At 39.3% G+C, this 25,480-nt stretch overlaps 2 protein-coding genes across 2 annotated transcripts in view; one reads left to right on the top strand and one right to left on the bottom strand.

The window, feature by feature from the left end:
* LOC140161635 (cilia- and flagella-associated protein 57-like) overlaps positions 1-5,589 on the bottom strand; it is a 49,969-nt gene extending 44,380 nt beyond the window's left edge. The window contains exon 1 of the mRNA XM_072184964.1: positions 5,469-5,589. The gene's annotated coding sequence lies outside the window, so the exon portion shown is untranslated. The remainder of the gene's footprint in view (positions 1-5,468) is intronic.
* A 238-nt stretch (positions 5,590-5,827) lies between these two features.
* On the top strand, positions 5,828-18,889 carry LOC140163956 (uncharacterized). The gene is made up of 6 exons (XM_072187279.1): positions 5,828-6,036; positions 11,821-11,989; positions 13,674-13,901; positions 14,523-14,586; positions 17,586-17,696; positions 18,403-18,889. Exons 1-6 carry the CDS (start codon positions 5,944-5,946, stop codon positions 18,482-18,484), a joined length of 747 nt encoding a protein of 248 aa, XP_072043380.1. The 5' UTR covers positions 5,828-5,943; the 3' UTR covers positions 18,485-18,889.
* Positions 18,890-25,480: the final 6,591 nt, after the last annotated feature.

Raw genomic sequence — 25,480 nt, forward strand, 5'->3', positions numbered from 1 at the left:
GAATAGATAGTGATCGATCATAAGAGGGTAATTGACCCATTGACTGTAATGGATCACCCACGCTCTGCTGGCTCTCGAGGACATAAGTGGGTTGTTGATCAGCCAGGCTGTTCAAACTACCTACCCTAACCTCTTGAGCCTCGCCCAAGGTCGCTGTGTGTGGCGGACCACTCACGGCAGCTATGGGCGCGTGCATAGTGGCTACCACTGAAGTCAAGCCGTGGCTCGCCTCGGTAGCTGCCACTGTTTGCACTTGGGTCGCTGTCCCGTGAGAGACTGCGAGCCCAACCCCGGTATAGCCGCTAGCCAGTCCCGGAGGACAGCCGGCAGCCATTCCAAGGCCCAGGGAATCACTCGGCGGTCCCACCATGGAACGCTGCCGTGTGACAACCCCAGTTGGTTCTGCTAAGACTACACCTGAAGCGTTAGCCCCGGTATCGTCTCTGCTAAACCCATGCACGTTTTCATTCGCCCCTTGCGGGAACGAAAGGCGTGCTGCGTGCCGTGGATCAACCCAGGCAAGCCCGGGGGTCCACTGGCACGCTGCGTGCTACAGACCGGCCGAGGCAAGTCCGCTGCACGCTGTATGCTAGGATTCAACCCAGGCAAGCCCGGGGTGCCCTTGGCATACTGTCCGTCGCCGGCTCCTTCCGCGGGTGCTAGACCCGCCCGTTGGCTAGCAATAGACGGGTGTCCACCTGCAAGAAGCTCGCTAGAGATCTCACTGGTAGACTGGTACTGCGCCTGTTAGGGCAAGTACCGCCTGCTGCCTGCTACTAGCTTAGACGTAAAGTCAGTGCTTTCGCTGGCTGCTAGGCCTTCGGCTCGCTAGCAGTCCCGGAGGGTCCGCCTGCTTGCCCGGACCGGAGCCCCAGAGGTTACCTTAGCGTGGCCCTTGCCTGCCTCGCTAGTACCTACCATATCAATCTTACCTGTAGGCTTCTGTTTCTTAGTCTTCGTCTTCTGTCTGTGTCAAGACCTAAACGAGCGCTACTTTCTAAATCCTCAAGTGGATGTCCGATAAGCCTATGCAAAAGGAAGCACACTTATTTGATTTAGAGCAATCCCTGTGGGAGTAGCAGAGTGGATGCGGGTCCCACTCTGGTACAAGGGAAGGGCATGATTGACAAGGCCTAGACATTGTAGTAATCGGGAGCGTACAGCACTACCCCCGAACACAAGCTCAAGCCCAATAAACAGACCCACACGCACAGTGGCTGACGCTGATGTAGTGGTATGATATAAAAATATATATACAAAGGGATGAAAAACTGAAAACCTTTTGGGGAAGATTTGTCAGGCTGGTCCTTCGAAACCCACCGAACTCTTAGCAGTAACTCAAGGCCATCAGACGCGTACTGAAAGATATAACGATAGAGCACACCATAAACATAGCGATAATCACTCACCATACATGTATACACAGTACTGTACAAACATCTATTGTAACTTACTAGTCTGTTATAGTTGTTTTACGTGAGAACAAAAATAAAATGGCGCCCTAAGGGCGGCATTTTGAAAACGTGTGTCCCGTATATGAACGGAAACACACATACAAGCTAAGTTTTTGGATCGTTTTTGTCACTTTTCTAGCCGAAAAATGTCGTCAAAACTATCTCCCTAGCGACTATACTGGTTGGTTTTTACCTCAGTGTAACAAACAAACTGTATATCTCGCCCTTTGGTTCAAATGATACTTAGCGTTGGTAAAGAAAAATCCACACGTCTATCTCATCTAGAAACCAAGGAGGATAAGGGGTGATTATCGTGTGTGACGTCACCGAATGGGTGAGTCCACTCGGGGGATCGGGGGGTTTTGTTATTTATTCATTTATGTGGGACAAAATGACTATTGGTTTTTTCCGCATCTCGGGATCGATGCAAGAAGTATCTTAATCAACATCGGAAACGGTAAGATCGACCGGTGTACTGAGTCTTCCTAGTTGCACAAGTTTGTTTTAAAAAAGATAAATTTGTTTTTTTCACACCACAAAAATTTTCCCTAGCATTTATCAACCCTGCCCTCCTTTCAGCAATCCTAAACCCCACACATAATCAGCCGAGGTATATTACACAGTCATAAAAGAATTTAACTTAAGTTACGATTTGGACAACGAAAACAGGAACAAAATAAAAGAAGAAAAAAAAAAAGAAAGAAACTAACCATGCCATGGAAAAAAGGAAGCCAAAATAATGGGAACAGAACAGGGTTAAAAAAATAAATAACATGGAACAGGAAATCACAAGATAAGCAGCAAATATAAAAACAATGGGAACAAAATGTGTGTATTAAGATATTGGTCGAAACCTGGTTCTCTGACTTTAATTCTGTGCTAGTCGTAACTTAAGTTAAATTCTTTTATGACTGTGTTGTGTTGGGGGTGAGAGGAACAATTAAAATAGTCACTATTCTGTCGGTCGGACATCCGGGCTATTTCTAGTCTCGGGCCCAAACTGCATGTGGCTCACGGTTTGTTGTGAACAACAGAAACCGGCTGTGAAGGAGGCTACATAGCGATGTTGCTGGAGTGGCATTCAATTTCGAAAAAACAACACTCGACCATGGAATTTAATTTTAAGTTTGTCAGTATATAAGCGGTAAATCAAGTAAGTTTCGCTTTCACTCTGAAGACTTAGAAACGGTTGTTTGATTCCACTAACTATTTGCGATCGAAATTTACATAACACCAATGACAGAAATCATCAACAAAAATCAAATTAGGGACTTGTTTTCACTCGAACATCATCAACCGGAAGTGACGTGACACGGACCGACAGAATAGCCAAAATAATAAATTCTCGATCATGAAAGCCTACTTGGGTACGCACAGTTATTTGTGCCGAGCGTACTACACAAAGGGAAAGACCGGCGTTTACGGCGCAAACACAGCTTTTGAGGAATTTGAGAATTGACCAATCACACAGTCGTATCTAGGCAAAGTCAAGGTTCGGTCATGCAGGTCGCGCGATCATGTTATTCTATGACGCAGAAGGTTTGTTATTTTGGCTATAGTAATTATGTCATCTGTTCAGTGATTCTTCCCGTTTGAGTAATCACTCCCATTTACTCAGGCTTAGCTATAGAAAAATTATTTAATTCATGAACGTCGTAGAACATTCATGGTCTCATGGTCTATGCTTGTTACTCCACGACTAATCATGATGCGAAAATACACGAGCGTACAACGCTACTCTACGCGGCCATATTAGTGAGGTTAACTGCGTACAACAGCTTACTACCATGCTACGCACAGCCACGCAAAGATTATGTTCCCTGATGTACACAAATTAAATAATTTTTCTATAGCGGGGGCCCGTAAGGAACGCAGGCATCCCCATTTCTTGACTTTTTTAGCGCGATCAGTCGTGTTGGTCCGCGGAAGTGCAAAAGGTCTTTCCAAGAGCCTGTAAAAACGGATTATAATTCCATGATTGATAATAAAAACACTGGTTCCATTCACTTCACAATCATCATGTCACTGTCATGACACTGTATTGCCAGAAAAAAAAAAGTAGGGAATCCCTGCGGCATTCATCATGTTCATGCATGTTTGACCTGTCACTTTTTTTTTGCATTGGGTCGTGCGCCATGAATTGGGGGCCAAATGCGTTACATACTAAAAAATTGAACAATTTACACGCTTTTGTACTTAAACTGATCTAATTCATAAACTGTTCATCAAAACCCTATAAAATTATATATCACTGTAAAGCTTAGAGTACCAGGAATACACACATACAAACAATTGGTCAATATACAGGGTGCCACAAATGCCATATAGGGTGGAAAAGTTGAATTTTGGTTCAAAAAGTATACTATTTTGTTCCTCTCTTATTTACTAACGTAACATTTTTTTCTGCTAAAACCTTTTAATATGTGCTAATAACATTGTAGGCTTTCAAAAAAAGCAAACTTGTAATGATGAGTTATGTTGCCTAACTGAGATACAGGGTGTTCAAAAGTCGTACATAATTTTTTTTGTTTTTTATTACATTTTCAATCAAAACTTTTTTCCTCCATGCCTCACACAAAAACCAGTGGCATATTTGAATTCCTCATCAAATTTCCATCCAAAAAATGTAAACTTTTACGGCGATCCTGACTTTTAGACCACCCGAGCTATATAAGGTACAAATTGCAAATTTATCATATTAAACTTTCGCAACAAGGTTAAACATGTTCTCAACTGTACAAACATACCTTTTATTCCATCGAATCACAAGCTTTATTTTGTTCCAAAATTCACGCTTTTATAGCTAGTTTTGACGTAAAAGAGCTGGTAACAAAACCGGTGATGCCAGCTCAAGTTTTCACGAACACAAGCACTTCATGTACGCTGCTTTTGACGGTAATTTACGCTAGCGTATCATGCATTTTCAAGCGCGTTTGACATCGCTTTTACTGCGTGATTTAATTCTGCATTTACATTGTTTATTCAAAATGGCGAATTTCTCGAAAAATGTGATATATTTTACCCGAAATTTCCCTCATTACTCAAAGCCCTGCCCGCTTTCACAATATTTTAGCTTCTTGGATATCATCGGAAACATAGATTAGTAATATTAGGTAGGTCACTGTATTTTTTAAGATTTTTTAGATGATTTTTACGATGAAAAATTTGACGTTTTAAGCTTCTTTTTAAAAATTGGTTTTAGCTTGTTAAAAAACGGGTAAAAAATCGTTTTTAGCTTATTGGATATTTTTGCTAAATAGTTTAAAGCTTGACTCCTTAGATGAAACTTTTAGTTTAAGCTTGTTAGAATATTAAACCTTGATAAAATAGTAATATTTTAGCCCTATATAGCGCGGGTGGTCTAAAAGTCAGGATCGCCACTTTTACAGCAGTCAAGAAATATGACCTTCAGAACATTTCGGAGCATAAATGAATACTTAAACACAGTAACGTATAGGAAAAGCCTAGAACCCATGACACAGAATGCAGCACATTTGCAACAAATTAACTTAGCTTGGAGTAAAACTGGTCACATTTCAAACTAGAAATAAATACCAAAACAATGGTACATAATCCATCTCAATACCTTGCTGGGTTATTAAGTTACAGTAAAAAATATATTTGTGAGGCGCTAAAAATCAACATTCCCTATACTTTAACACATGCCTCAACCGTAGGATCCTCAACCGTAGGATCCTCCACCCCTGACTTCACATCGTTTGAATTGCAATATCTCAAGAAGTAAATAAAGTGTGAAGTTCTTTCTTTCCACAATTTTGAGCTAGATAAATAAGCAACAAAATGAGACTAAAACTAGTTCAGTACCCCTCTCCATTCTTGAGATCTGGGACAAAACGTCCCGAATAAAATGAAAAAATGTAACGCCTCCACCTTTTCCTATACCCCAATTCATGACGCACGACCATTGTGATTATAATTTAAACGAAACATGCTTACATTTTTGGCTGATTTCTAGACTTTATTAAAACATCTACTGCTACCTATAAGTCTTACCTTTACTTAGCTTTAATTTGATTACTTGAAATGTTAGAATTTGGTCTAGTGAAGCGGTATACTTCGTCGCATTCTCAATCACTTCACGCCAAAGAAGTTGTTTTCCGGCTGCTGGTTGCTACGACAATGACCCAAGGTCACTAGACTCTTTCATAAAGTAGTAATCTATAGCTTCAAAATAATTCAATTAATTATTATAAAACTGAATAGATTAGTCTATAATATTTATTTTATTAAATATATATTTATTTTAAATACATAAATTGTAACATTTTGAATAAATGTTTCCAAAATGTAGGCAAAATATTTTACAATTCTGCAAAAAGTGTGAAAAGTTGGTGAACTTTAACCGATGACGTCATTTCATTGGCAAGGCGATCGTAAACTTCCGCAAACTTTCTTCATGTTTGCTCGTTTTTAATAAAGAAAATTTTACGTTCTTTACACAATGTTCCTCATGTAAACGGTCAATAGTATGGGTGCTGGGGCCGGAAAGAATCCGGCGGTAGGAATGCCGATTAGCCCAATGGTGGAACTTGCAGAAAAGCAGAGTAAAAAGACTGGCCAGGTCAGGCAAATTTTAACTTTAAGCTTACCTATTCTACATGTACTCATGTAAAAGTAAAGTTGTTTTCTTTAAACTTCGGATAGAGTTCCATATGAACCCCCCACTCAATCTTGTTTTAACAACTTTTAGAAGTAATACAATATAATAAAATATTAATATTAAGGTATTTTAAGTTGTTTTTAACAAGTTCTATTTAAGTTAAGACAATTTTTAGTGGGGGGTACATTTGGAAGGGGGGGGGGGGGGAACATAGGGAACTTTGAAATCAAAAAAAGTAACTTACCATCTAATTTAAGTTGGTTTGTATAGTTTAGCTGCATCAGTTAGGAAGGCAGTGTACAAATTATTTCTATGATGATGGCGCCACATATATTCGCACAAGTGTTCGTGCCAATAGCCTCTCCTGGTATGTGTTTCACTAAGTTGTCGCTTAACCTGCCACCATAAGTTTTCAATATCTTGACAGAATGATATCGTTTTTTCCTTACTATTTAAATTCTGCGATAGTCTAAACAGGTTCACTTTCCGTGGTTTACCAACTCCTTTACGCTTAGCAAACCTGGCAGATTTGCGAGTAGCCGTTGAAGTTGATGCTGTATTAATCCCAGTTGAAGTATTATTGTTGTCATCAGTAGTAGCGACGGTTTTAGATGAACTTTCATGAACGCTAACACCGCTGGTATTTGCGTCGGGGAAGATATCACCAAACAAATCTTCTTCGCCAGTTTCTGCATCCGTTACGTCGGAAGTACTCACAAGTTTTGGTGAACACTGAATAATTTGCCTGCCTCACGTCATGCACATGTCAACAACAGCATCAAAACATGGCGGATGACAGTATTTCTATATCAAATTCCAAAATTTTAATTTTAATTTGGATCTAAACATTAATTTACTTCAGTTTTTTTGCACTAATCATCAACTAAATACATTTTATAATACTCCACACATCTACAAATCAATATTTTCAATAATAGGTTTATTTTTATATATTTATATATATAATATTACGCAATACTGCAAATAAACGTATTTATGAAACTTTTCAACAGCAACTCTCAACGCTTCCTCGCTGGTGTAGTGGTAACGACGCTGGACTTCCAACCAAGCAACCCCGGTTCGATTCCCCTCGACTGCCCAGAATAAAATAAAAAATTAATTAATTAATTAAAAAAATAAAATAAAATAAAATAAAATAAAATGATGTAGTGCAAGAGAAAATAGAAAAGCAGGAATAGTGTAAGGGATAAAAGGAAGAGAAAAGAAACAGAAGAGGAAAAAAAGGGTTTTTTTTTTTTTTTTTTTTTTTCCTTTTCTTTTAGAACCCCCTAAAAATACCAGGCCCCATTTTTACTCTACCCCCATCAAAATGTCGCCCTCTTTTAGAATCTTGGATATAGGAATGGGGAGGATCAATGTAGGATGATATTTAGTGGGGGGTACATATGGAACTCTTTCCGATTGGCGGATCAATGCACTTGACAACAAGCCGGCTGACCCATTGGTCTTCGGCGCTGCGCGTAGTAGGCGACCTTGTCACTTCTACGCGATCGCAATTCACCAGCGCGTACCCGGACCACGGAAGTTTAAAGAAAACAACTTTACTTCTACGTATTTTCTCATCAAAAGCCTGTTTAGCAAGTGGATGAGGGACTACCTATAAAGCTGAATTTATACTCGATCGCTTTTGCAGAAAAGCGATTCCCACGCACGCTTAGTTTTTACTTCCGTTTTCAGAGCGTCAAGGACAAGGCAAGCCGATCATCTCAATCAATTGATTATATACAAATTGCCAGCCGGCCAGGCTTGATCGAAAAATCTATCTTTTATGCATGACGACACGATAGTTACTGTGTTTCGTATCACAAGCTATCGGTTGTTCATACGAAAGTTATAAATTTTCGAACAAGCCCAGCTAGGCTAGTGTGCCGTACTATTATTACGCTGTCTTTCCTATTCGGCGAGGATGACAATTTTGAACTCCTCGTCTGTTTACAAACAGAGAGGTAGACAACAGGGTTCGCGCCAGATCGCGTCTTCGTGTCCATGACGCTTTGTTTGAGCGCCGGACGCATTAATTTTGAAATTATCAAACCTTCTGCGTCCGACCGGACGCAATAAATTTCAATGTCAGTCTTCAGAATGCAAGAAAGATCCCTGAAATTCGCCAATTGATCATCAAACTAAATACAGTATTCTCCGTTATATGCAAATTATATTATGCAAATTACGTGAGTTCGTGGATCTCATACTCCAAAATTAATGCCAGACAACTATGACGTCATAGAAGTAGCAATGTTTATATGGGTGTATAGTTCAGTGGTGAGACGAAAATATCGTGTATCCTGCCCTGCGTGACAATCTTCCAAAATTAATAAATTATACATGATTTTCAGGATTTCATAGATTCCTCACATTATTTTAATGCTTCAGCTAGTAAATTTGTGAGTTTCCTCTACTCAAAAATGTAGAACTTCTCTTGATTACTGAAGGAAAATTTGTGTTAGAAAGGACACATGAATAATCAGCTTAAGAAGTTAGGGTGCGAATTTTGAACCACATTCGCCTGCAACACTGCAATTGCATAACGCTGCCTCTACCGGCGCAGATAGTAAAGTTTGACTGTTTCACATCATCTAGTAAATTCAGTCCTTCCAAATGACAAAATTACCCAGTAATAAGCTTAACAAATGTTACAATTTTCCATGCATGGGTGACCATGTGGTAATTATTGTCGCAAAATTCTTCAAAACATGATCAGTCACAAAATATCTCCTTGTTTCTTCAATTCTTTATTGTTCGTCTTCAGTACGGTACTCTTAATGTGTTCATATATCACATTACCCAAAAATTCGAACAAACTTTGGGACCCGAAAAATTACCCCGGACCCGAAATGTTTGAAATTGGGGGTTGAAGGGGTCCAATGGACCCCGTAAATTTTGACCCAGCGCTAACCCTGGTAGACAAAAGAACGTTCCGCTTGTCCAAACACTCAAGTATCAGAAGGATGGTCCACAATAGCTAGTGCCGTACTATTACGCTGATTTTCCTATTCGGAGAGGATGTCAATTTCGACATCCTCGTCTGTTTACAAACAGAGGTAGACAAAAGACCGTTCCGCTTGTCCAAACACACAAGTATCAGAAAGATGGTCCACAATAGCGTGATTCACGTAACATGAATAGGGATTAAAAAGCTGTCAAGTAGAACCATGTGCTTCTTTTGTCCAATTTGCCATCAAGATTTCATATGGAAACGGTTCAGACCCAGAACACGATCATGTCAGAAATTAATAATTTGTTCTGGGACTGATTATTCGGACTACACAATAGCGTGAGTTACGTAACATGAATAGGGATCAAAAAGCTGTCAAGTAGAACCATGTGCATCTTTTGTCCAATTTGCCATCAAGATTTCATATGGAAACAGTTTAGAACCAGAACACAATCATGTCAGAAATTAATATTTTGTTCTGGACTAAGCCCAGGCATGATGCGGGCAAAGCAATAACGAAAAGCGAGTTGAAGAAATCTCAACTTTCTAGCGATATCGCTTGACACATGAATGCATCAACCAATCATTTCCTATCAACTGGATCTATTATTTTGCTAATTAATTTACCTTTCTCGATTATTAACTTTCGGTACTGAATTAATTCGAAGCAATAATTATTGACAGCAATGAATGTTCTAAAATTGTAAAAATGTATTTTTGGCATTTCGAATATTTTAATTCAATTGCTGTCTGCAATCGCTATCGCCGTGATAAGTATGCAAAATCCGGCTTTTGCCCATCACTTTCCAAAAGCGGTGCATCGCAATTGCCCGGTGATTAAGTATTCAGTAATTGTTTTAGTTGTAAAGCTGTCAATACATCATACCCTCCCTAGATTTGAAAAAGTAACCAGCAGTTTTGACATGCTGACATATGAATTTTCACATAGGCCCTATTGCACACTCCGGCATCCGCCTGCTCTACATCCGCCTGCTCCTCCACCCCTGGCATTTTTCATTTCAACTGATGTGATTTTTTTACTGAATAATGTATAATTATATGATTCAGTAGACTGAACGAGTATAATATTAGGCTTAAAATGAGGTATCAACCACTGCTGTAGGATATGGGGTTGCGGAAAGCCAATCAAATTTGTATCGCAATTTTCAGAAAAGTGTAATCCCTCCACCCTTTTAGCATACCGTACCCAACTTATGACATGCGACCATATATTTTTGCCATGTGCAGGATGAGTGGGCACTTCTGTGTTTGGGCTTTTAGCCCATTCACTCATCCTGAATTACTTGCTTTTGTCATGTGTAACTGTAAGAAATGTTAAGTGTGTATAAATGTACTGTTATTTTGTTACTTTGTATTTTGCAAGTAATTCAAATAAATATTATTATTATTATTATTACTAGCGGGACACCCGCGCCGCTAGATGAGTAAACGGAAGCGTTCACTCAAACAGGAGGAATTACTGTACAGGTAGAGTAGACTCATTGAAAATTCCTCATTCTTCCGAATCCTTACGATTTTTATCATCTTGGTAATCTCGTAACCCCATCCCGTTAAACCACAACCCCGTACCCGTAATCCATCCAAAGTAGGCCTACCTTTTTATGTCCTTCTTTCTTTTCTTTTTCCCCTCCCGTACCCTTACGATATTTATGTCTTCGTAGGCCTAATCCCATTATCCCATATCCCGTACACCATAACCCCGAGCGCATGTTGGCTATGCGCACGCCGCACGTGCAAGTCAAGTGGCGCGCGTCGTGTACGCCGACGCGCTAACGGCTAGACATGTGGATGCGTTGGTTGGCATAGGCCGTAAACAAACAACCGCTATAAATTTGCCCGAAAAACCCACTTTTTACTGATTTTGAGGCCAATTCTTGACCGTTTTCAACCAAATGAACTTCACTTGAGTCTCGATATACTCCTCGATCTCCTGTATGAATTTGGCGATATTTGGATCGAAACTGACGGAGCCTTTGATGGACTCACATAGATAGATACAACATTTCCCTATTTATAGTAAGATTATATAGTTTTGGGCATTATGATATCTAAATCACACAATTTGTGACAATTTTTGACCATTTTAGGCATCTTGGTGGCCATTTTAAAAACATCCTCATCTGGAGTTTCCCCACCATTTCATACTTTTTACATGCTTCAAAGTACATTACAAAAAACACATATTATATTCCTGTGATTTGGTCACACCATACTATACATCCCCAACTAAATGCAAACATAGCCTAGATATTATGCCTCAAAGTTTCTTCATACGCAACCATAACCCTAACAGCTATTATAAATCTTACAAAATATTACAAGGAAAACCACTGCGCATGCATGCATTCCATGTGATGCCATTGCGCAGTCACCTGGCATCACCTGCGATCAAAATGACTACAGTGTTACCGGTGCAAAATTCATTGCACTAGAGGAGCGACATATAAAAATATTCTGGGATCCTTGTAGATTTTTTTATAATTTTATGAAAATGGCAAATTGAGAAAATTTAATATTTTCAATTTAGAAAACAGAAATATTCTGGCTTTTGGTTAGGGTTAGTTTCAGACAAGAAAAACCTATTTCAGTTTCGGACTAGCAAACCCTATTTTTGGACTAGTGACCAGAAGGCTGAGGTGTGTTTCTTTTTACTTTAATCCGTTTTTTATCCGGTGATTAATTTAAGATGAATTAATTACACATATACACATGAAAAACAATAATAATTATTGTACCCTTTCATTCCTTTTTTTTGCCTTACCATGCAGGAATTGGTAATTGATGCACCGGCTCTGGTAGATTTAAACCATGGCACTGTGAGATACAGAAAACCTGAAGATGATCAAAATCACTATATTACCAACAAAGAAGGACACAAATCAGGGACATTAAAGACGGGATACTTTTATCACTCACGCTTAGATGATTATAGTGAAGGTAAACAAATTGAAACAAGGTACCAGTATTGTATCTAAGTTAAATATTTGGATGTAAAAGTCTGCAAAAATATTAGTAAATCTTCAGGTTCGGTCAGTTATATGATAAATGGTCACGGCCTTAATCTTCCAAACAGGGAGTGTGAATTTCAAATGGGTTACATGAATGGGTGACACCATTTGAAATCTACACCCCTGTGTGGGAGATGAAGGTCATGTCTTCCATAGGGGGTGTATGGATTTCAACTGGAATAGCCTAAATCACACAAGTTGTCAGTCTCTTTTGATTGTGAATTCAATCAAAGTCAGTTTCTGGAAACCTGTGTAGACCTGTTAGAGTGAACAAGGACACAGTGCAAAATCTTACAGAGTAAGTTGATGTCGTCTCGGAGCATTTCAATGGCTGCGTGTTGCATTTTCAATTACCGTATTCATTCCATTAACCGCCCATGTCCCTATAAGCGCCCACCCAGCAACTTTACTACACATGATCCTCCATCATGTACATGATCCTCCATCATGTACATGATCCAACTACACATTAGGCATGGGAACGTTAAACGCATGTACCGTTAAACGCACGCATGATCTGTTAAACGTTTAGCAATTGTGGTAAACATGTATTCCGGTTTTGTGAGGTGCATCGCACCTATCGTATATTCATGAAATCTTGCCGCCAGACGGGGCTGTATCAATGCGTGTTAATATGTTAAACGCATGCATCACTGATGCGTTAAATGTTTAGGAAAATAAACGGAAAAACCCATCCCTACTACACATGTATCAAACATGGAACCATCTACACATAAAATCTATATTTTGGGCCATTTTTTACCTGTGCAATTATGCAAACAATATAAAAAATAAGAGCCCACCCAAAATGACTTTGTTAAGCGCCCTGGGCGGTTAATGGAATGAATACGGTAATTAATCTAGTGTGGAGTTTTCATTGGCTGCGTCTTTGCCAGTAATTATATGCATCAACTTCGCAATATCTTGCCATCGTCTTGCTCTGTAGCTTGTCATTCATTGTCCAAAACGTTTATTGTAGTATTTATATGAGTTTAATCACCATGAGCAATATGTATATCGGTCAATATAATCAGCAGGGCCGTAGCAAGCGGGGCGGCCGGGGATGCCATGGCCGCCCCACTTTTTTGAGAATTTGTTATGTTTTTCTTTATATCTTGAGCATATATTTGTATTTGGCCGCCCCACATTTGTGATGGCCGCCCCACATTTTGCAACCTTGCTACAGCCCTGATAATCAGGACACTAAATTTGTTAGGGTATTGTTGTCAAGTGTCATATGTAATCGGTCAATATAATCAGGACACTAAATTTGTTAGGGTATTGTTGTCAAGTGTCATGTATATCGGTCAATATAATCAGGACACTAAATTTGTTAAGGTATCGTTGTCGAGTGTCATAATCCACTCCAGTTGCACGAAATGCAAGAGTTGGGTCGATGAAGCCGATGAACAGGTGACTGAACAAGGCTTTGTTTCAGCAAACACACATTTTGTTATTGCATATCGCAATAGTATATTTATTTCTCAGCATAGGTGCATCGTCCGGGTCAGCGTCTTGATTCTGGGCACACCGATGAGCTAGTCGGCGAGATTTTGCACTAAATCTTTCAAATAAAAATAATTAATGAGAGTAATATGAACTCTTCTCTACAGCTGCTATTGTCGGGCCAGACGAGCGATACAAACTCAACTACGTCTACAAATCTTCAGCCAGATCTAAAGGGAAGCAGTTACACTATTGCTATGGGATAGGGTTTGGTGCTAAAGATGAACGGTTCCGAGTCAGCAAGACTTATAAACCAAAAGGCAGAGGCTATGTGTGGCCAAGCTCCTACAGGAATCCTAATCATCTGTATTATGATTTAACTTTTAAAGCACAAGGTAGGTGTGTTGAATCTAGGGATTGTATACAGAGTGTATCAAAAATGATAGGTACCCCATCAATATTGAACTTGAAGTTTATTGAAAATTCTACTTCTTCCAAATGATACATGAGATCATATTGAAGTGACCACAGTTTTTAACTTTATGATCATTTACAACATTTATCCACAAACTAGGTGGATTTAATGTTGCATTTATCCAACCCCCCCCATTTGAAAAAGTATACAAAAGTCACAAAATTGCCCCCCCCCTTGGAAAAAAAAAAGCTCCACTTTTTCAAAATCAGCACCCCCCAAATGAAATCCTGCGTACAGGCCTGCATTTATCCATAATCATTAGATACTGATTGGTACCAATCATTTTGATACAGCAGCCTGTAGTATAATTGGTTGTAGCATAAAGGTCTGGAATTTTTTAAAACATAATGCAGACAAGAGTAATGTAATGGTAAGAGGCCGGTAGTTTCTATGGGGTCAAAATAATGGTATAGCACTTTTTACTTCACATGAGGTGATAGATTCAGCACAGATGCTTGAAAAAATACTTTTAATCTCATGATAACTAACACTCTTTGATTTTGTTTTTAATTTTTTTTTTAATTTCCAATTTGTATAATAGATGCAGATTTATCAGATGATGAAGATGAAGATGTTGAAAATGATGTCAACTCAAAGTTAATGAGGCAAGTACAATTAATGCACATACCAGTACATGAAAACATACAGATGTCATTGCTGTTTCGTGCACCTTGTAGCATAATTGCTCGCAATAGCGTAGCCAAGGGGCAGCTACACCCTTGTCAGAAGTCTTGCCCTTACATTTGGGGATGCTGGCTGCCTTGATAATAAGATATTTAGGCCTTTTGTGTACTTTTTAGCACATTTTTTATCACTTTCGTCAAATTTTGCCTTCCCCTTGAAAGTTGCCCCCCACTTTGAAAAAGTCCTGGTTAAACCACTGATTGCTCACCATAATCTTGGACTGTTGATGTATTTTTTGGTGCTGTCTCTTTTGAAGTTCACAGGATGCACACCAAATGAAGGAAATGAAAAAAGTGATTTACATGGCAGAGAATCTCTTTTTGAAAGGTTTTGGAATGGAGAGATGAAGTTGCAAGTATATTTGTTGGTGTTGGTGTGTGTAGGGTGTGTGACCTGGGGGGGTCACTTAAATATGAAATGGATATAGGTGTAGGACTGACACTTTCACAGTAAGGGGCATTCGGTGAGAGCAAAATGTAAAAAATATGGGGTCATTGGGTGAGAGCATGATTTTTGGCATTCGGTGAGAGCAAAATGTAAAAAATAAGGGTCATTGGGTGAGAATGTGACCTTTTTTTTAAACTAGCGGGAGACCCGCGCTTCGCGCGGGTCCCCGCTAGTTGAGTAAACGGGGGCGGTTAGTACACGGGAGTGGTTAGTAAACATGGTAAACGGTGATGATGATAATCATGGTGTCTTGGTTGGTTTCAATTTCGGGTTATAATGGTATAAAACATGTAAGCATCATGTTTAAAAGTTGCAGCAAAACATTTTAGCAAGCCCGTGTAGGCCTACATTATAGCCAGGATTTATTTGCGGGGGTCGCATAATTTCCAAAATGTGGACTTTCAAGTTCCACTAAACTGGGCTCACCCACCCCCCTATCATTTAATCTTTTCGGGCTATACTGAACAGTTGAACGACTCTATTGGCTATATTTTATCATTCCATCTGAAAAGTGGACTTTTTTTGCAAATCTGTCACCCAATAACCCCCCCCCCCTTTCATCAGCTTACACCCAATGATCCCCCGAAATGGCTTGGCCTTTGCTTTGACCCAGTTTCCAATTCTGAGGGGACACAGCCGGCTGCACGGCGCCCAACACAATGGTGCTTTGTGGCCATTCAAAAAGGTGGCGGCAAAAAACTTTAGAGTGTGCCCCCCCTTCCATATTCCTGGATCCGCCACTGTCTCTGAGAAGCAGTCAGTCACGTACACACCCAGACAAACATACGTAGGCCTACTCGCGGTAAGCCAACATTAAATGCGTCCATACCATGCGCCGCAATGCGCGTGAAACCATGGTGCCGTGTACGCGCTGGTGCGTGACTCGCCACTTACCGTTCGTGTTGGACACCGCTTGCATTTTGACGCGTTTGCTGTCATGACCTGACCCATAAGGTTATTGACCTCAACGGCATAGCAACCGAAATTCTTCTTTGTTATTTCCATAGTGACTGAATAGTTTTGCAAAAATGAACGTCAGATGGTTTAATGGCAATATGTACCCGATCAATGTACGAATAAATCAGAGCTGAAAGTGAAAGCATCTCGGAGACTGCTTCTGGACAAGATTTAGCGACTTCCTTTTATTTATATAGATGGAACCTTTGGGTGAGAGCCAAAATAGGGGCACAGAAACCTCAAACATTGAATTTTTAGTTCTAAATGGCTTCAAATTTCTTTGTTTTTTCAAAATAAGTAACAAAATCAGTGATAAGTGAAAGTTGCTGTTCAAATTAAAAAATAAGGGTCTTTGGGTGACAGATCAAATGGAAAAATGGGGGGTCTTCGGGTGACAGAGCATGTGCTCGTAAATAAATATGGGGTCTTTGGGTGACAGTGACGCTGAAAATGGGGGTCTTAACCGCCCTAGAGCTAGAGTAGAGCTAAGCTGTTTAGCTCAAATTAACAGCATATATGAATGGGTATTGAACCATGTGTATAACATAAGCCTAATTGGTGTAAAGTTACCTAATTCTTCACATCATTTCTGTTGCCAGTGCCCCCCCCTCCAATATGGCAGAACCATGCACTGGGTGAATAAAATACTAGTGCAAAAGAAATCAACAATGCACGGTACTAGTTTTATATTAGCACCAGGGTTCACAGTTTGCTCTCAAATAACCGGGTCCACTTTTTTATGCTGGACCCATTCAGATCCCATTTAGTTGAAATTTGCGGGCCCCAAATTGATTTTGTGGGTCCAAATTGTACTTATGTACTGAAACTTCAGAAACACCGAAATGTATTTTCACACCCGGAAATGTATATATGGCGCAAAACGATAAATATTAAAGTATGCGAATTCGCACCCAAAACTTACCAAAGTCGAGTCAAATTACTGGGTAAAGGACGCCTTGCCGCGAGCGGCCAACTTTCTCATAAAGAACTACAATTACTACCTAATAACATGCACTACTTTAATGTTATATTTGCTCGGTTGAAATATACAACTACCGCAAAAAACGTGTTTTCGCGATGTCACCAGGAATTGACCCGGTTTTGTTGACATTTTTATTGTAACATAATATTTGCACGATCCGAAAAAAAAATCGCAAGTCAACCTCTTCCACAGTTCCCCTCGTATCACTGATCAAATATCTGTGCATGAAATAGCGATGAGATGAGTATCATGTTGCAGCGATTTTTGTAATTGTATGTAATTTATGTATGAAAAGTGAGCCGATTGAGCTGGGTTATCGCACAATGGCGATCTATGATGATATTTTCTATTTCTTGGATGGGATTTTTTTTGGGTCCAAGCACAGCCTGCTGGACCCATTCAGGTTACATAATCTTACTTTTTCCGGGTCCAGTGAGTTCAAAAAGCGTCCTGGACGCGAAAACGCGATAAACTGTGAACCCTGATTAGCACACTCATGAATCATGCTTTTTTCTAAACCTTTTGTTCTTGCAGTTTTAAGCTAACGGACACAGACACTGTGGACATGTTGAAGAAGCGTGCTGCCGTCAGACTCCTGATGCCGTCATCTAATATTCACATCAGTCATAATGAGGTGGAATTAAGGTAGGATGGATAACAATGTCAGTATCACCTTAAATTATGCAAAACAAATCATGCAAATTATTTACTGTGAATGAGGGCTCAAAATTTTTGGAGCTAATGCTAAATTATCAAACTAACTAGTGGGTTTTTTATGGGTTTTTTTGTGTCTACATTGGGAAAAAAGTAACATGGAGCAAAAATCATGCCTATCTAGCCTATTCTTTTAACATGCTTAACACTAGCATTTGTGTGTGTGTGTGGTGTGGGGATATTGGGAGTGGTGGTGTGGGGGGGATCACAGACTACTTACAGACTAACCACAAAGACTTAAAGAGTCAGTCTTAGCATGACCTGATAATGAGGCCCAATCTTCCATGAAGAGCGTCAGTTGAAACTACTATATACACACATACTGCATATTTTTACTGTCTTTCGCATAAACTTGGATGACACACAGCACACTATCACATATATGCAAGGACACGCAATGCTGGCATGATTGTTCGACATGCACGATCGGTCATCATGAATTTGCAAGAATTCACAGCATACAAAGCAAGGGACTTTGACTGCTTGTGATTAGTCTGTAGTAGTAGTCTCTGGTGGGTATTGGGAGTGGTGATAGGGGTGTGTATGTTTACTCACGGTAAGTTTGGTACAACCAAAAAAATGTACAATTATTTTTTCTCATCAACAATGGCAATTCTGTTGTTTTTTGTCCCCACAGTAATGAAGATACCATTGGTAATTTACGCACAGCTGAGGAAGGAGAATTCCAAAGATTCACAGTAGAGATTGAAGCTGTTTGATGTGGAAATACCGACAAGTGGCAGGTATTCCTGAATTCCTAAACAAAATTGAATACAACCCAAAGGAAAAAAGCTTGTAGGTGCTTCATGTACAGTCCAACCTCTTTTATCCGGCCATGATGGGACCAAACACTGTCCGGATAAGTGAAAAATCCAGATAAGTGAATTAGATGTAATTCTGCAAGTACTGAAATTGTGACAACAAAAGATTGTTTTAACATGGGGTAATAAACACTAAAAGATGGCTTTAGAGTGCTTTATGCAACATAGATATGTCATTCTAAGCATTCAGAGCATGAAATTAAGGTATGTGTTAAATCATCAAAAACATGTTTTCCTGTGAAGATTTCAGAGCCGGATAACAGAGAGATCCATATAAAAGAGGTCCGGATAAGAGAGGTTGGACTTTATCATACCACTAAGGTAAACAACAAAGAACACCGCTAACCTGATATATTTTCGTATCTAGTCAGTGAGTGCGTATTTTACGCTTTATATCTAGTCAGTGAGAGCGTATTTACATAAAGGCCGATCTGGCTGTGTACGGCGAGGTACGCCAGATAAAGGCGAATCGCGTAAACCGGGCGTGTAAAATGCACGCAACCTGTAATCTGCGGAACAGTCATCTATTTTTGTAATATTTTCCTATTTAGCAGGAATTAAAATGTTTAAAAACGTAATTATTTCAATATTTAGAAGTGATATGATAAATTCGTTATTAGGTTCAGCGTCGGTATGGTACGGGAAATTATCGTGCGCTCAGTGTCATACTGGGTTCAGCCTTCGGCTTCACCCAGTATGACACTTCGCGCACCATAATTTCCCGTACCATACCGACGCTGAACCTAATAACTAATAGTATTTTAACTGTTGTAAGGGCTCTTACTGATATGCTGATAACACAGGAAGGATCCAAGAATACCTGCTCCTTTTTTGCAGCTGATCGGACATTTTTGGAAATTAGTTCTGAAAGATATTGTGTGCTGTAAACAAAAACACCATGATTCACCAAACAACATACCCAATCGATGTTTGATTATAGTAGGAATTCCAATTGAATGAACGCAGCTTTCAATAGCGTGACGAATTTTTGCGTACACTGCGCGATGTACGCCAGCGTGTGCGACTGTGCGTGAGTAACGCGAAGTGAATCAACCATGCCAACGCACTTCGTGATTGGATAGCATTGTATCCAAGGTCGTGCGTTCGCGCTGTGTAGTTTGAAATACGCAATATCACGATCGCGGTTGGATCGAGTGCAGCTGTAAAAAGCTGCGTTCATTCAATTGGAATTCTTACTATAGTGTGTGGCGTGGTAATGATCGGTCATACCAATCCTGTACCGTGTTACTCTTACTTGACACAGCATTATGAGTGCAAAGTTCACTGGGACTGCATGGCAGATAATATGTTCAAATTTGGCATTCAAATCACCAGGAATTGATTGAATATGGTCGTGCATGATCAGTGTTTTAGTTAATGTCCTCCTGATAAGGTCTATTGCTACACCCAGGCAGATGCAAGGAATACCAGGACTTTTCTCTGGTACGCGCTCTTAAAGAGGATGGATTCCTGTTGATTGTCCGTAAGAGCTCTTATTACATACAAGTTGTTAAACATCTCTAGGATGCCAAATTCCTATGTATTGAGTACACTGCATAAATATGGTCACAGACTAAGTTTGAGGATTCCTGGCTCTTTCCTTCATCAGAAATTTCAGTAAGCACCATTATTTGAAGTTATGTAAGGATCAGGGCTGGACTTTTAAACACGCCCACATGTCAATGGCTTGTACTTATGCTTTCGGGCCTGTAAAAGTATATGCCTGACTGGCGTGTGGAATTTTGATGCTAGGTTACTCTATTTGGACATTTTAGGCCTAAAAAGTGCCCATTCTTGTCCCCTTGGTGCAAATTTGTTCCACTTTTGCACCATAAGGCCCCCTTTACAATTTTAGCTTCAAGGCAAAAACTTCATTTGTCGCCAAAAGGATACCTGCCTGACTGGCTAGTGTCAAAAAAGTTAAGGTCCAGCCCTGGTAAGGATACTGAGTGGTGTTCTGAAATTGTATTACGTCATGAAATGTTGGCACCTTATCAGCTGAATAAGCTGCGTAACATGGCTTGACCATGACATAACCTGGTTCTTTTCTTACGGTAAACAGGGCACCACATAGGCAAGTGTGGCAGGACCTTGCCTGAGCAAGTCAAAAAATCCTGTAGGTTCAAGCTATATTCATAATTGTGATGCAATTAAGGGGGTACTACACCCCTGGCCAGTTTTGAGCCTATTTTTGCATTTTTCTCAAAAATTATAGCGCATTGGTGACAGGTAAGATATGTATATTATAGGGGCAAAGACTACAACTACTGCACTGAAAATTCAGCAACTCAAGGCAAATAGTTATTGATTTATTGATTAAATATTGGTTTTCCCTCATTTTTGACTGTAACTCCACAACTGTTGTCTGTGCTGAAATAAAATTTCCAGTGCAGTAGTCGTAGTTCTTGCCCCTATAATATACATATCTTACTTGTCACCAATGCGCTATAATTTTTGAGAAAAATGCAAAAATACACACAAAATTGGGCAGGGGTGTAGTACCCTTAAATGAATCTGAAGTCAAAGTTTTAATTTTGTTCATTTTTATTCACACTTTACAATTACTAAAGATGGTCCAAACCCCATTAAAAATTGGGCTTGTGTTTACAAAGTGATGAGTATTAATTGTCCAAATGTTAAAATAAAGTAAAACATAAGAATGTATCAGCTGAAAATCAATGTTAGCTATTTTAGACTCATTCCTCTTGAGTAAGTCGTAATTATAACAATTTCATAACAGCAAAGTTTTGCACAGAATGTGCTGCCATGTGAATCTACAGCTGATCTTTATTTGTGACATAATCAAGGATGGTGAGTCGTTTGTCATTCGATGTTGATTTAAGGTTGTAAAAATTTTTGTAAATGTATTGCTGTCTGCAATGAAATTATTCATATCTCACAAACGGCAAGATTAAATTTGAAATGGGGGTGTGGATCAGCATGTGTGCAGTGTTCGAAATATGCCTCAAAAAGTTACAGGCCAGCCGGGCTTGACCTTAAAAAGCCAGTCAGAAAAGTTACCGGCCAGGCCAAAAAGTTACAGGCCAATGGCCGGCTGACCGGCCCTATTTCGAACGCTGCATGTGTGATGCATTCTGATCCAATCAGGCCAAAGGGGGCAATTGAAATAGAGATAAATGCAGTAATTACAAACAACACAACATAAAATACATGCGAAATCAGCATTATGAAAGCTCCATAATTTTGCTTCCAAAATATACAACAGACTTCATCAATAGTATTGTTGGTTAATGTGCAAATTGACTGAGGTTGAAATGAATTAATGCCTTCTTTAGCCTGGTAGAATCAGAATGTATCTTATGAAGATGTTGCATTTATGTGATGTGATCAAGCAAAATCAGTCGGAATGTGGAAATATTAAATTTTCAGTTTCTTATATAATGGTAAAAAGCATTTGCAAAGCTGCATTTTGCAGAAACTCCCATTGAACAACCAGTTCGAAAGATGTGAGCTTCCAAAACAGCTGAAATCAAAAGGAAATATTGCCTTTGTTTGGCTATATCTCAAAATTAATATTTTTGAGTTCCAACTGATTTTGCTTGATCGCATCACATATATGAATGGTGAGTGATAAGTTTATAGCCTAAGATAGGAGATCAGCTATACAGTTTTGACTGATATTCTGTGCAATTTAAAAACTTTCTTTTCTTGTTTTTCTATTTGAGATGAAAACCCTTAACATTCAGGGAATTAAAAAAAAACTTGAAAATTGAAGAAAAAACTGAAAAAAAGCAGCTATCGTGCAGTGTCATCTGCTACCTCGGTCTCAAGGGCTTTTAAAACATCCAAGGAGGTCCACCAGGACATGGTGGCCACACTTTAGTAGGATGCTACTATTACACCATGGTAAAGAAGTGGGCTGCTGAGTTAAAATGTGAGACTAAATTGACCATGAACCGCTGACTGGCAAGGTATAATTGTCAGAAAAAACAAGAAAATGTAAAAAAAACCCGGTTACTCCTTCATGTAATTATACACAAAATTAGGGTTAGGGTTAGTTTAGGATTAGGATTAGGGTTAGTTTAGGGTTAGTTTAGGGTTAGGATTAGGGTTAGGATTAGCTTACACAAAATAATTACATGAAGGATCGACCAAAAAACTTCATATGTATTCATTCAATAAGTTGAATTGAATTTATCACAACTGTATAGCTCATCTTTTATTAACTTAGGCCACAAACATATCAATCGCCCCTCAAAAATCGATTGAGGCACCAACTATACAATGAGTATTGAGTATTATTTTAACATTCCACAGTTATCCGTCCAAAAATTGCACTGCTGAGGTACCAAATATAAAAGTTATCCGTCCAATATAAAGAAAGTTTATAGTACCACTGTGACATACATTTTGTAAATATCTAGATATATAAGTGTGTATTTTTATAGTTGTACTGTAATAGATTTAAAATGTCTGTATAAAAGTCATAGTTGTTGACATTGTAGATTACAAATACAATGTTGTTTTAGTATTTTATTCTTGGAACTCTGATGTCATAAAGACTTTGCAAACATTGAAAGTATGCACACCCCTGGTGTAAGTGCTTTCACCCATCACATGTAGTGTTTGCGTAAGATGCAGAGGCATGTCAAGAATTTGAGCTAACTGAGGTGTTGTCAGTTAGTGCAGTGTGGTCTTTGTAAAAATGCTTTTTGGAGGTGTTAGCAGCATAGGGTTAATTGTCCAAGGGGGTAAAGATAAAAAATTCTTGGGTGGGCATAATTTTGGCCCTCTGTTACCATGACAATTGTGCACGAAGCATGCAAAATATGTTTAATTTTGCACTATTTAAGCCTAAACAAAGGGTGAAATGTTGTGTTTTTATAAGACCAATTTTCAACATTTTGGGTTTACTGGGACAATTTTCAATCTTAGGGTTTACCCCCCCCCCCCCCGCAAAGACCAAGACCACATTGCGACTGCGGTGACACTGTTCCCTTACATCCTATGACCTCATGACCAAGAATGGGAACCTCAAGTTGAGAGCAACATCATGTTGGATTTTGTAGCGGAAAATTTGATTCCATGCATTAACAGACAAACTACCTTTATACAAGTGTGTATATGCCCCACAGGATTAGGTTAGCGCGCATGATTCATATCTGCTAGCGCGAAATCCAACATCGCGTTACTCTCAACTTGAGATGAGACCCCGGTCCCCGCACTCCATGCATCCATGGGTATTCATGCTCGTCGAAAATTTCGCGAAATAGGGGGTGTTTTCAGATGAAGAAATGCGATTCATGAAACACACAAAAAAGGTGTTTTTTCAAACCAAGTGTTCGCGAAATTGAAAAAGGGTATTTTCATGGAGCAGCCTCGTGTTTCTGTCAGAAAAGGGTATGTTAGAAATATCGTTCGCGTTTTAGCGAAAATAGGGTATTGTCGAATAAGGCAAATAATTCGCTGAAATCGCTAAAAAAGGGGTGTTTTTCCCTAAAACTTGCGAAATGAGATGCAAAAGGGGTGTTTTAAAGTTCACCAACAAGCATGAATACCCGCGGATGCACGGAGTGCGGGGACCGGGGATGAGACAGACTATAGTCACATCAGGCATACTGCTCCTTCTGTCACCCAAAAGCATTTATTGCAAACCTCTCTGGGTTCAGTGGTCAATATTTCACCCTGGGATGTAACCCACAGCAAATTGAAGTTACAGGCCAGTCATCACACTGTGAGTGTGGTATTTATTTTGTTTTCACATTCTTACCATCTGTATCTTTTACAAAGATACCTGTAATATATTAATGATGTTTTTTATTTTGATATTTTAATTGTTATATAAGTACTAGCGGGACACCCGCGCTTCGCGCGGGTCCCCGCTAGATGAGTTAATGGGAGCGTTCACTATAACAGGAAGAATTACTGAACAGGTAGAATCATTGAAAAGGGACATTTTATTTATCTAAATAAAATCTGTCTCTTCTTACATTTTCTTTTTTAGTTTCTTCTGCTTAGCTTGTGATTTTCCGTTTCCGTGTTATTTATTTAACCCCGTTCTCATTATTTTCTAAATCTGTTCTTTCTTACATTTCCATTTTTTCTTTATTTGCTGCTTGTGATTTCCCGTTTCCATGTTATTTATTTAATTCTATTCTCATTATTTTAGCTTCTTTTTTTGTTACATTTCCTGATTAGTTTCTTTCCGTCTTTGTTTCGTTATCATAATCCCGTGACCCGTCCATGTACCTTTTTATCCTTTATTTTTCCTTCATTCCGTATTGTCATGTCCACTGGTCTCTGGCTCGCAAGTCGTGTGGCTCTGCGCCGTTCGCTAGCAGCATTGGCGTAGTCGCATTACGCCGCTGGCGCGCCGACGCCGCTGCAGGCCAGCTGCAGTGACGCGGAGTCTGGCAAAGGATTTTTATAACAAGAACCCCGGTTTTACCCATATTTTGACTGTTTTTGCAGCCAATTCTTGACCGTTTTCAACCAAATAAAGTTTAAACACGTTCCCGTATATTCCTCGATCTCCCGTATGAATTTGGCGACATTTGGATCGAAACTGACGGAGCCTTTATAGGCATACATAGATACATAGATAGATAGATAGATAGATAGATAGATACAACATTTCCCTATTTATAGTAAGATGAAGAGTGGGCTAACATCATAGTTTTCAAACAAGTAAATCTAGATGCTGTGATATGCAGAAAATGTAATATGTGACACAATCTGGTCCATGGAGGCCAAAGGCGGCAAATTTGAAATTTAGATCAAGGCAAAATTATAGAGTAAAAAACAATAAAATACATAAGAAAATAGACATCTCAAGACTACATAACTTTAGAACCGAGTATGCTAGACCTTTGGTGTTTTCAGTATATGATAGCCTGCCTAATGGTGACCGTACAGCACGAATGAGCCGTAAAT

This window comes from Amphiura filiformis, chromosome 1 (assembly GCF_039555335.1).
Source record: "Amphiura filiformis chromosome 1, Afil_fr2py, whole genome shotgun sequence".
Lineage (NCBI taxonomy): Eukaryota > Metazoa > Echinodermata > Ophiuroidea > Amphilepidida > Amphiuridae > Amphiura > Amphiura filiformis.

Excerpts from the sequence above, each read along its gene's own strand:
- LOC140163956 (XM_072187279.1), top strand. The coding sequence starts at position 5,944 with ATGGGTGCTGGGGCCGGAAAGAATCCGGCGGTAGGAATGCCGATTAGC. Across the intron at positions 11,990-13,673 it reads CTTAGATGATTATAGTGAAG|CTGCTATTGTCGGGCCAGAC; the intron begins GTAAACAAATTG and ends TCTTCTCTACAG. Across the intron at positions 14,587-17,585 it reads GTCAACTCAAAGTTAATGAG|TTTTAAGCTAACGGACACAG; the intron begins GCAAGTACAATT and ends TTGTTCTTGCAG.